Source organism: Anas platyrhynchos, chromosome 1 (assembly GCF_047663525.1).
Source record: "Anas platyrhynchos isolate ZD024472 breed Pekin duck chromosome 1, IASCAAS_PekinDuck_T2T, whole genome shotgun sequence".
In the NCBI taxonomy this organism is placed as follows: domain Eukaryota; kingdom Metazoa; phylum Chordata; class Aves; order Anseriformes; family Anatidae; genus Anas; species Anas platyrhynchos.
The window spans coordinates 197927954-197940011 of record NC_092587.1 but is presented as its reverse complement, the minus strand read 5'-3'; the positions used below and the strand labels follow the sequence as shown (position 1 = coordinate 197940011).

General features: G+C 55.7%; 1 protein-coding gene and 1 pseudogene across 1 annotated transcript; one reads left to right on the top strand and one right to left on the bottom strand.

The window, feature by feature from the left end:
- Positions 1-2238: 2238 nt before the first annotated feature.
- On the bottom strand, positions 2239-2688 carry LOC140001359 (dynein light chain 1, cytoplasmic-like; annotated as a pseudogene).
- LOC140001358 (uncharacterized) lies at positions 2473-12042 on the top strand. Its single transcript, XM_072032795.1, has 4 exons — positions 2473-5225; positions 5827-8682; positions 8855-9002; positions 9134-12042. The coding sequence occupies exons 1-4, from the start codon at positions 5157-5159 to the stop codon at positions 9250-9252; spliced, it is 3192 nt and encodes a 1063-aa protein (XP_071888896.1). The 5' UTR covers positions 2473-5156; the 3' UTR covers positions 9253-12042.
- Positions 12043-12058: the final 16 nt, after the last annotated feature.

The following is a 12058-nucleotide window of genomic DNA, read 5'->3' as shown; positions in this document are numbered from 1 at the left end:
CGTGGACTGTTGGCTCAAACTCCGCCTTTGGAATTCCCAGTACATTCATTCCATGCAGGAGATAGGGTCCTGATACGCACCTGGAAAGAATCAAAACTTCGGCCTGAATGGGAAGGACCATTCCAAGTACTGCTAAGCACTGAAACAGCTGTAAGAGCTGCGGAAAAAGGTTGGACTCACTATACTCGAGTGAAAGCAGCTACCGACCCTAGCGCCTGGGAAGTTGTTCCTACAGACGACTTGTTGAAAGTTAAAATCAAAAAGAAAAATCTCGTAACAGACTCTGAGCAGGATAAAAGCTTACAGTTGTAAACTAACCCTTTATTTTCACAGGTAACTAAAAAGGACAGACCTATAACAAATTGAAGTGCTCCCAAGAGGAGTTTATTATAGTAGTAGTGTACATCTTATTCTTTGTATTAATAATTATTTGGAAGCCTAAGGTTAAAAAACGATGATAGGGAAGAATCAACTATTAATTGTGTACCTCTCAGAGGAGGCCTTGGTCAAGTGGAAACTTGGAAAAGCCTTGGGAATAAAATGGGAATTTCATACTCCATGGCATCCTGCCTCACTTCAAAGCACTTCAAAGGCTTACCACCCTTGCCAGTGAATTGGCAGAAAAAGTAGGCATATTTACATCCTTGATTGCAGTTGTAGTAGGAGTTTTGACAGCCATTGGTTGCTGCATTATCCCCTGTGTAAGAGGACTAGTACAGTGGTTAACTGAAACCGCACTACTGAAACAAATGACCATGGAGCCACCACCTTACTCAGATAAGGTGATAATGAGGAGATGGAAAGCAAAGAAAGCAAAGAAGAAGAAATCTACCAAATTACACCTTAGAGAAAGGTTTTGCAAAAATCAACAGTTTATGAAGAAGAAAAGGGGGGAATTGTGGGAATAGAAATGTTGTTTTTGCAGAGTTACATTGTTTAGAGGGAAGGAATGTGGTACTGAGATATGCTTACAGTGATGAGAAAGCTTAGCAGGCGACCTTGTAAAATGCAGACAACCAGATTCCTTAGGACAATATTAGGTGAAAATTGCAGTGTTAAGTCAAGTCAGATAAGGGAAGAAACATTACCCCTTCAAGCAGTAAAAACGTCAAAAGAAATTTGAAATTTAACAGGCCGGCAACCGAAGGCCATGCGTTGTTTGTGAAGCATCAGATAGATTGTGAACCTGGATTACTCACTCAGTGGGGAAACAGGGGAGGGTCCTGTCATCAAAAGGTATATAAACTGTGTTTTGGAACTAGTAGGCACGCTCTCCTGCTTGTGGGGCGCCCGCCATTGCAATCGCAAATAAATTACTACTTCACTGAGATCCTCGCCTGAGCCTAAGTTATTGGCTACGGAGTGTTTCTCACATAGGGCAGCTCATCCAGCAGCGTGGGCAGGGAGGCCTGAGTGGCACCATCAACAGCATCTTGCTGCTTCTTCTCTGACATGTCCGCATTCTTGATGCCTGCCTTTCAGACAGTCGCGGTTGCCTCAGGGGCTCTGCTCACGCCGCCACTGCTCCGCTTTTAGGGGATTTGCTTCCAGGGCCTAGGAAAGTTGGGGATGCAGTACCCTTGGGGTTGGTTTTGGGCTCTGGGTTTGCCTTATCCCCTGCAGGGGCAGGCGTCTGCCCCTGAGCCCACAGCCCAGGAGCGGCTCCTGCAGTCGTGGCTGCCCCTGCGCGGGCTGCTGCCGCTGCTTCTGGAGCCTTCCTGCAGCCTCTGGCAGCTGGCGCCTGCTTGGCGGCCGCACGTTGGGCTTGGCAGCCTGGCATCTGCGGGCCGTGCCTGCCCATGGAAATCAAAATTGTTAAAAAGGAAATGAAATTTGTTAAACAGGTCCTAACCCTCGTGAACCCATGTTGGCTGGGAGAAATGACTGCACTGTCCCCCAGGCGCTCTTCAATAACTTCAAGGATAATCTTCTCCCTAATTTTAGCAGGCACTGACCTGAGACTGACAAGCCTGTAATTACCGGGGTCTTCTTTTTGCCCTTCTTGAAAATTGGTACAACTTTTGCCAGCTGCCACTCTACTGGGGCCTCTCCAGATTGCCAAGACCATAGAAAAATAATTGAGAGAGGTCCCGCAATGATGTCAGCCAGCTCTCCAAGCACTCTGGGATGAATCCCATCCAGATGCATGGACTTGTATGGATCCAACTCTTTTAATTTCAACATTTTAAATTGGGGCTTGGCCCAATTTATACAATATTACAATTATTACAATAAATACAAACAAAACAAAAAAAACAATGAATACATTTTGTTGGTATTTTTCCTTTATATTTCCACAATGTAACAACTTCTGCTATAGCATAATCCCTGCCATTGCCCTTGAAGATCAAGGTTTGTTTCCTCAGGAAGGCTGAAGTAACCAGCCATGGGAGCCAGCAAAGTCCTGTAACCAGATGCAAGTGTCAGTGGGAGTCCGTGGTTCTAACCAGACTCGAAAAGAATAGCAACTTGGCTGAGCTAGAAGTAGGTGAAGTGCGTGCTCTCAGGAGTCACGTAGCTGCCGCAGTTCCCTCCTGTGTTGCAGTGCCAAGTGGGATTCTATTTCTTGTCAAATTCCTTCCCGATGTGCGCAGCAATGCCCTTCTCGATGTGCTTCGCCAAGGCCTGAGTGGCGCAATCAACAGCATCTTGCTGCTCCTCCTCTGACATGTCCGCATTCTTGATGCTTGCCTTTCAGACAGCCGCGGTTGCCTCCGGGGCTCCGCTCGTGATGCCACTGCTCCGCTTTTGGGGGATTTGCTTCCAGGGCCTGAGAAAGCTGGGGATGCAATCTCCCACCACGTGCACAGGCACTTTGCAGCGAACAGGGAACACAGCCAATACCAGCAGCCCTGTTGGCCTGTTGTGGTTTGACTCAGGTGGGCAGCTGAGCTCCACCACAACCGCTCTCTCACTCCCCCTCTCCTCAAAGAGGAAGGGGGAGAAAATACAACACAGAGAACTCGAGGTTTGAGATGAGAAAGGTTTAATTAAAGGGAAAGGGAATGGGGAGGAAAAAAAGAAACAAGAGAAACAATAAGTCAGTGCGGAAGCACAGATAGAGGGAAAAAAAATATTCTCTGCTTCCCATCAACGAGCGATGTTCGGCCACGTCCTGGGAAGCAGGGCCTCAAAACGCATAGTGGTTGTTCAGGAGGAACAGCCCCCTCCCCCAGGAGAGCCCCCCTTTTTATTGCTGAGTGTGACATCAGGTGTTATGGAATATCCCTTTGGTTGGTTTAGGTCAGCTGCCCTGGCAATGCCCCCTCCCCATCACTTGCCCACCCCCAGCCTGCTGGCTCTTGGGGGCTTGGAAGGAGTCCTGATGCCGTGCCAGCACTGCGCAGCAACAGACACAACACTTGAGCGATATCAGTGCTGCTCCAGCTACGAGTGCAGAGCACAGCACTGTGTGGGCTGCTGCAGGGAAAAGGTGACTCCAGCTCAGACAGACCCAACACAAGTACTGTTTCTGAGAAGCTTCTTAGCTCCTCTCGTAGTGCCTGGACTGCGTGCAGAGTGTTATTTTCTAGTTCTCCAGTGAGTGAAATTCCCTGGTTCGGTTTCCTAGAGGATTATGTGGAGTCCTCGTAATTCTGCGTGCGGTCTCAAGGGGGCTTTGGCGTTGTGGGTCTTCAGTAATAGGTACATGTGGAATTATTGCCCCCAGGGTGCAAGCTGCCTTCCAGCCAAGGGGCAACACCTTCCTGCATTTATTGCCGCAGAGCCAGTACTACCCCTTGCCATTCGGGACAGGCCATCCCCTTACAGGATTCTCATGTTGTATCTGCTGTACAACAACTTCTACTGTTACTGTTACAAGTGTTACTCTAGAGTGAGGAGTCACTCCCTTCACAGCAATACTTTGTCTCAAGCAGATCCAATACTTTGTCTCAAGCACGTACACTTACACATATACTTCCTTGCTGGTGCAGCTCCTGCTGCCTCGGCTGCAATGTTAGGGTTAGAGGGAGCATAACTTGATTCCTCCTGCGGAAAAGGAGTCTTATTGTTTACCTGTAAACTTGAAGCGGGAATTTTCATCGGACCTGCGTTGTGGCCAAAGGAGCAAAGTTCCTTTTAATGGCTTTTCAGGCCAGACAATTGGACAATATCTAACCTGTGCTTTTTTATCCTTTTCCCTAGTTTTGGGGTTGTTTTTCCAATTCCTTCTCTTTCTCCCCAAAGGACGAGCTTTACGCACAATTCCGAGGATTGTGCTTCTGAAGATCTCCAAGGATGGAGACGCCACAGCCTCTCTGGGCAACCTGTTCCAGCAAAGACACCGTTGTGTTACCAACACTGTTTCAGGCACAACTCTGAAGCATAGGACCTGCTTCAGCAGCCAGAGAAGCTGCAGGCTAAACAGCAGCGTGGCACAGCTGTGGCTCTGCTGCTGAAAGCTCCTCCACAGCTTGCTCTTAAAGCAAGGAGCAGGAACTCGTCCTGCGGCTGCCCAGGGCTTTCCTCTCACAGCCCTGCCAGAGCCTGCCTCAAGCCACCTCTCTGCCAGCTCCACCGGCTCCCTGGAGCCCACCTTCTCTGGGAGCACTTCACAGTGCCTAGAGCCACAGGCCTCTGGCTGCCCGGACACGGGAGGAATCCCTGCTCCTGCTCCTGCTCCTGCTCCTGCTCCTGCTCCTGCTCCAGCTGCACTGCCAGGGTGGCCTGATGGGCGTCCAAGCTCGAGTGCAGTCTCTGCTGATGTGTGGGCAGTCAGGCAAAAGAGCCAGGAAGCTTACGCGGACGACCGAGCAGAGCATCTCCTGGCAGAGCAGGTAACGCGCAGTTACCTGGGAGCAGTTAGGGAGCTAAGCTAACTGCCCTGAGAAAGACTGAGCTGGGGCTGAGCCGGGGGCACTGGCTGGAAGGAGCCAGAGGTACCTGCCAATGCAGATCCTGCTGTGGGTGTGTGAGACGGTGTCCCTGGGGTGTCTGCCAGCATATGGGCTTGAGGGCCCCATGGCAACCACCGGGGCATTGTGATGCGTACCCAAAGGCCATTGTGACACGGAGGGGTACCCACGGCAACGGTGTCCCTTATAAAGCCCGAGCCCCGGGCTGCCCACTCACTCTCAGGAGAGCAGCTCTGTCAGGAGGCAGCAGCTCCCCTGGGTGCCTGTTGGAGTTCTTGGTCAGAGGACCTGGAGCATAGCATGGAGCAGCAGAATAAGGATGACTCCCAGCCCGCTGAAGGGCAGCGGAGCGTGCAGGAGCGGCGCCAGGTGAGGCTCAGGGAGCGAGACAGGGACAGCAGTGTGACGGGATGGCACCGAGAGCACCAGGATGAGGAGAACGGTGCTGGAGCGAGCCGGCCAGCTGGCCCTGAGCCCCTCCGGCCTGGACACAGTTGTTCCCAAACCTGGGGTTTCTCCATGAAGAGCCCACCCCCAGGACAGCCAAAGCCCATGTGGCCCTGGCAGTTCTGTGCCCACAGGCACAAAGAGCAGCGTGGCCTAATTCAACCTGGCTGTGCGCAGCCAGGAGCTGCCTCCACCGTCCCTCCATGCGGACAGGCTGCCGGTGCGGTCGTGCCCAGAGAGCGTGCGTCACACTGGCAGCTGCCACACGGAGTCGGGAGCCCCAGGACGGTTCGGTCGAACATCTTTGGCAGCCCTGGCAGCCTGCGATGAGCAGGCAGCACTCGCAGGAGGAGACAGGCAGGGCATTACCCTGGCAGGCTGAGCCCCGCTCTGCGTGGGCAGCTGCCAGGGCGTGCCGGGGGCCGCTGCAGGGCAGCTCACAGCAGCACTTCTAGTGGGGACACGGAGCAGAATGGCAGAAATGGCCCAAGTAACTTGGCCTTTCTTCTCGCTTCTCTTGCAGATGGAGAAGAAGCCGCAAGACATCAAGACACTGCCTCACCGTGGGGTGAGGCAGGCCGAGAGAATCCAGCTGCCAGCCCTGCCGCCTTTGCCAAGGCAGGCAGCGACTCAGGCAGCAGCACCCAAGCAAGTGCCTAAAGCAGAGACATCATCATCTGAAAAGGCCACTTGCAAGCTGCCCCCTCTGCAAGCAGCAGCCTCTGCTTCTTCAGGGGGAGGAAGGGCAAAGTCATTGGGAACAGAGGCCCGCAGCCAGCAAGAGCTTTTGCCACCTCTTCCCTGCATCTCTGGCAACAGGGACAGAGCAGTGAGGGCAGAGAGGCGGGAACGTGGCCCACACAGCCCTGTGGCCCCTGACGAGGACATGGGCAATGCAATACGGTCCTTTGTGTCCACCGTCATAACAAACGCTGTAGCCTGCAACGAGGGAGCCAGCAGCAAGGCAAGGCTTTCTCCCTCAAGCAGAGTTCCCAGGACCAAAGGCCCCAGAACACCACCTCTCACCACAGCAGCGGCCCAAAACTGGAAGAGTCGGCACTCGTCCAAAAGCAGCCTTGCATCCCCTGACGAAGAAATGGAAGACCGAATAAAGGCCTTTGTCTCCACTGCAATAAGAAATGGCCTTGCCTGGAACCAGGGAGCCATGAGGGAGGCAAGGCTTCCTCCTGTGGGCAGACCTCCCACGAGCAAAGGACACAGAACACCACCTCAGCCCGCAACTGGGCCCCAGAATTTAAAGAAGAGCTGGCACCCTGCCCCACACAGCCCTGCAGACTCTTGCACGGCACTGCAGGACACAGCACACTCCCGCGTGTCTGAAGTGCTGCAGAAGACGCAAAAAAGCTGGGAACACGGCCAACGATCAGCAGCACTTGGGGACCTGGCACAAACGGGGTGCAAATTGAGAGCAACAAGTTCAGCCGGGGTCCAGACAGACCTGGAGAGGACGTGGACGACTTCTCTGCCAGGGCCTGATTCCCGGGTATGCGCAGGAGCAAGGGCTTCCAGCAGAGACCCTGCAGCAGCTAGCCCAGGCCAGGGTAAGAAGAAAAAACAACAGAGAGAGAAACACGTCAAACCCAGGCAGGGGACAGGCAACGAGGGGACAAGCCAAGGCCGGGGCAAGAAAGAGAGCAGTCCTGGGGGATGCGATGAAGAGGAGGTCGTCATCATCAACTCCTGGATCAACCCCAGGTTCGCCAGCCTCTTCACAGACGCACAGGACGTTCCCCAGGAAGAGGGCAGCGCAGCCAGCAGTGTGGACAGGGAGGCAGCACAAGAAGCAGAACACCCAGCAAGCGCCTCTCCTGGCTCGCTGCAAACCACGGACACTGTCCCATCAGCTGCTCCCCAGGAAGAAATTCCTGGGGAAGAGAGGCACAGCACGCCTCTCACCACAACAACAGCAGCACAGAGCAGGCCAGCAAGTCCTCCAGCAGCCCCTGCTCTGGAAGATGAGGGACACAGGACGCCTCCCCTGACACGTGGGGCTCCACAGTCAAAACCATCGGCCTCTCCAAGCCCCAGTGAGCACAGCACTGCGGTGATGGTTGAGAGCCAGGGACGTGCCCGACATGCCTCCAGTGCCTGTGATGACGAGCTGGATGAAGGAGTCAAGACCATCGTTTCCACAGTCATACGCCGTGCTGAAGCCATGAGCCAGGGAGCCGTGAGCAAGGCACCAAGTGCTCCCTCGGCCACAGGACCCAGCGTGCCTCCTCCCACAGCAGAGCCTGCAGACTCTACATCCTCAGCATCTGCCTTGGCTGGAGCACTGGGGGACTTGGCACGCACGGGGAGCACAGGGAGAGCAACGAGATCAGCCGGGGTCCAGACAGACATGGAGAGGAGGCGGACCACTGCTCTGCCAGGGCCTGATTCCCGGGTATGCGCAGGAGCAAGGGCTTCCAGCAGAGACCCTGCAGCAGCTAGCCCAGGCCAGGGTAAAAAGAAAAAACAGAGAGAGAAACACATCAAACCCAGGCAGGGGACAGGAAACGAGGGGACAAGCCAAGGCCGGGGCAAGAAAGAGAGCAGTCCTGGGGGATGCGATGAAGAGGAGGTCGTCATCATCAACTCCTGGATCAACCCCAGGTTCGCCAGCCTCTTCACAGACGCACAGGACGTTCCGCAGGAAGAGGGCAGCGCAGCCAGCAGTGTGGAAAGGGAGGCAGCACAAGAAGCAGAACACCCAGCAAGCGCCTCTCCTGGCTCGCTGCAAACCACGGACACTGTCCCATCAGCTGCTCCCCAGGAAGAAATTCCTGGGGAAGAGAGGCACAGCACGCCTCTCACCACAACAACACCGGCACAGAGCAGGCCAGCAAGTCCTCCAGCAGCCCCTGCTCTGGAAGATGAGGGACACAGGACGCCTCCCCTGACACGTGGGGCTCCACAGTCAAAACCATCGGCCTCTCCAAGCCCCAGCGAGCACAGCGCTGCCGTGATGGTGGAGAGCCAGGGACGTGCCCGACATGCCTGCAGTGTCTCTGATGAAGAGCTGGATGAAAGAGTTGACACCATCGTGGCTGCAGTCCTACTCCACTCTGTAGCCATCATCCAGGGAGCGGGAGCCCCAAGCAAGGCAGCAAGTGCTCCCTGGGTCACAGTGCCCAGGGTGCCTCCTCCCACACCAGAGCCTGCAGAATGTACATCCTCGGCCTCTGCCTTGGCCAGAGGCCCTGTGGGGGAGGCCAATGAAGCCCCTCTCGCTGCAGCAGCAATGCCACAAGAAGAAGGTGGAGAAGGGGCTTCTCCTTTGGCTGCAGAGCCTCTCCGGGAGGCCATCACAGATCTCCGCCCAGCAGCAGCTGACGAAGCAGGAGCAGCAGCCACTCCCTTGGTTCCTGGGCACCAGGTAAGCACAGCACACGTGGTGGGCACCAGGCATCCAGGGCGGCCCCAGGCAGAAGCAGTGCATTGGGTGTGCGTGCCGGGAGCTGCTTGCTGCTCTGCATTTCCACATGCCCCAGGCACAAGGGCTGACATCCCTTTCCTCAGCTGCCCGTGCTGTTCCTCTCCCCATGCAGGTGGCCATCGAGCAGGGAGGCCAAGCGCAGTCCTCCTCCTGCACCAAAGATACGCCAGCGGATGAGCCAGCAACATCCCAGACACAAGCGCCGTCCCAGGATCTGTTGGCCGGGCCTGTTCAGCGCAGCGAGCAGCACCAAGCACAAGGTTGGCAGCACCACGCGCAGGGGGGCTGGCTGGTCCTGGGCCACCCCTCCCCGGGGAAAGGCCTTGGAGGGGGGGACAGGCTCGCCCAGCACCCGCTCAGGCCCTAACCTACACCTCTGTGTCCCCCACAGGCACCCTTGACCTCGCACAAGCCCCGGCGCGCCAGCCACGGCCCTCCCGCATCAGGAGGGCACTTCGCGCGCTGCGCAGGGCTTTCCGCTGCAGCTGCATCGCAGGACAGCGAGAGTAGCCGCGCCCGGCTGTGCCAGTCCCAGGAGGATGCTCGGAGCTGGCAGCTGGCCCTCAGGAAGCTTTGCAGCACCCACGGAAGCATCACTGCGAGGCACAGGACAGCGCCCCAGGAATTCAGATGCCCCACCACATCCTGCCCCCAGCCTCAGCTCAGCTGCGGCTGCTTTCTGCTCTGAATAAAAGCTCAGGCAGACTTTTGCCCCCAGTGCTCCTCTCTGTGCCATTGATCTCAGGAGAAAGAGTGGTGCAGGCCATGCCAACCCGGGGCCTCTCACAGTCAGAGAAGTACAGAATCATAGAATCTACCACTGAACCGTGTCCCTCGGCACCAGATCTACACGGCTTTCGAATGCCTCCAGGGATGGTGACTCAACTACTTCCCTGGGCAGCCTGTTCCAATGCTTCACAACCCTTTTGTTGAAGACTTTTTGCCTAAACCTAAACCTAAATCCACCTAAACCTCCCGCGGCCCCACTTTTTCCTCTTCTCCTACCGCCTGTTGCTTGGGAGATGGGACTGACCCCCACCGCACTACAACCTTCTCTGAGGTCCTTGTACACAGTGATAAGGTCTCCCCCAAGCCTCCTTTCCTCTAGGCTACATAACCCCAGCTCCCTCAGCACTCCTCACACGACTTGCTCCCTGGGCCCTTCGGCTGCTCCTTTCCCCTTCCTTGGACATGCTCCAGGACCTCCACGTCCTTCCTGCAGTGAGGGCCCCAAAACTGAACAGGGTATTCATGGCGCGACCTCACCAGAGCTGAGTACAGGGGGAGAATCAGGTTCACAAACCACGCGATGCTTACTACTACGCCATATATGTACAATTTTATTTGACCAACCTTTATTTTCCCCTTTTCCTTTTTTTTTTTTTTAATTATTTTTTTCTTCATCTCTCGTGACCAGAATGCCCGTGATTTATTTATTTATTTATTTGTTTGTTACTGATTTTTGCCCTGATTCTCCTGCTTTTCTTAGCTATCCTCCTCATTTTGCGACTGTGGGACATTCCCCTTATCTGCTTAAAATACTTCACCTGGTATGCTACTGCCATGCCCGCACAATCCCTTTTGAAAATGCAAGGTTAGTGGAATTTTCCACTGCAAGAACCTGACGTGCTGTCAGCAGCCTGCAAGCTCTCCTGACGTGCTGTCAGCAGCCTGCAAGCACACAAGGGGAGGAAGTGCTGCAACAGCCGGTGCTCACCAAGCAGCTGCCCGGCAAGGAAAAGACAGTCAGTAGGACATGTGTCAGGACACTTTTCCTGCTGATGCGGCCAAATTCACCTGAGAAAGAAACGGGAAAAGTCTCTTTCTTTCTTATGTGGGACTCCGGGAAGACAGGCAAAGTTCTCCGAGAGCTGAAAAGTGGGCTTCTTTACCTGGAGGAGCTCAAAGCAAAAAACAAGAGCAGCCCCACTTTAATAAGGAAGGAGGCACCCAGCCCAGGTACTAAGACACGCTGAAAAGCAAGAAAGGAGGAACGGTATTTAAGCATTTCTGGCACTGGAAATGCAGCGCGGGGCTTCCCCAACAAAGAAGACGGGCCCTTGTGCTTTGGCCACTGCTCATGGGAAGGTGCCAGATGGCGTCACTGCGGAGAGCCCTGGAGATGGCCTCAGTGTCTGGGAGCTTCCCAGCTCCCTCCTTTTTGCCCCCTACAGAAGAGCTGGGCTAGGAAGAGCACAGCCAACACCCTCAGCTCAGGAAAAACCCTCCACGGGGTTCCCAACTAATAGGGAAAGCCTTGAGAACCGGCTCCGGCTACATGCTGGCTTGCCCACTCGGGCCACAGGCAACGCACAAGCGCCAGGCAGTACGCATCCCGTCCTTCTGCTGGAGCTGGGCTCTTCTGTTGTGCATATTGCCAGAGCAGCAAGGGGCCCCTGGCACACCTGCACTTTGCAGGCTACCGCTGGGGCGTTTCTTCTGCTTGAGGAGGCGGGCTGTGGGGTGGCAGCTGCAGGAGGGAGCAGGCTACGAGGGCAGGACGAGGCTGCAAAGCCCACCTTGTTCAGTGCGAACTGCCTGTGCACGTGGTGGGGTATTGCATCCCCAACGTGCCCAGCCCCTGGAAAGCAAATGCCCCAAATCCCCTTTCAGCCGTGCCCTGGGGACGGCAACAAGGCCGCCAATGCCATGCTGCAGGCTGGCACGGCCTGCAGATGCCAGGCTGCCAAGCCCAACGTGCGGCCGCCACGCAGGCGCCAGCTGCCAGAGGCTGCAGGAAGGTTCCAGAAGCAGCGGCAGCAGCCCGCGCAGGGGCAGCCGCGAGTGCAGGAGCCGCTCCTGGGCTCTGGGCTCAGGGGCAGACGCCTGCCCCTGCAGGGAACGAGGCCCACCCAGAGCCTGCCCAGCGGCATGGGCCTGCCCAGACATCCTGGGGGGAAGCCCTGGCCGCAACAAGTGAGCGGGGCGCATGCAGAAGCCCCTCACAAATGCTGACGAAAAACAGGGCCCTCAAAGTGAGAGGCAACCCTGCAAGACTTGGAGCAAAGAGGCACTGCCTCTCCAGACAGCACAAAGTTTCCTTCAGCACAAAGAAAAGGAAAGGCCTCTTGGCTCTAGATGCCGCCCGACACCACTGACAGCCGTGCTGCGGACAGGCCAAGGCCTCAGCCAGCTTGTGGCGCGGGGGGGCAGGCAGAACTGCCAAATGGCCGCCAGGGCTGTCAGAGGAAGGGTCAGGAGCTGCCCTGTCGGGGAGCAGCTTTTCTCTCTCTCTCTGTGCACTCAGGGAGCATCTTTCCTGTAGGGCCACCAGCGAGCTGAGCAACCCGGTACCGAGAATGAAGCTCTCTCATTT

Bases quoted from the DNA above. Each gene is read 5' to 3' on its own strand.
- LOC140001358 (XM_072032795.1), top strand. From the start codon at position 5,157: ATGGAGCAGCAGAATAAGGATGACTCCCAGCCCGCTGAAGGGCAGCGG. The intron at 5,226-5,826 runs GTGAGGCTCAGG...CTTCTCTTGCAG, and splicing joins GCGTGCAGGAGCGGCGCCAG to ATGGAGAAGAAGCCGCAAGA. The intron at 8,683-8,854 runs GTAAGCACAGCA...CTCCCCATGCAG, and splicing joins CCTTGGTTCCTGGGCACCAG to GTGGCCATCGAGCAGGGAGG.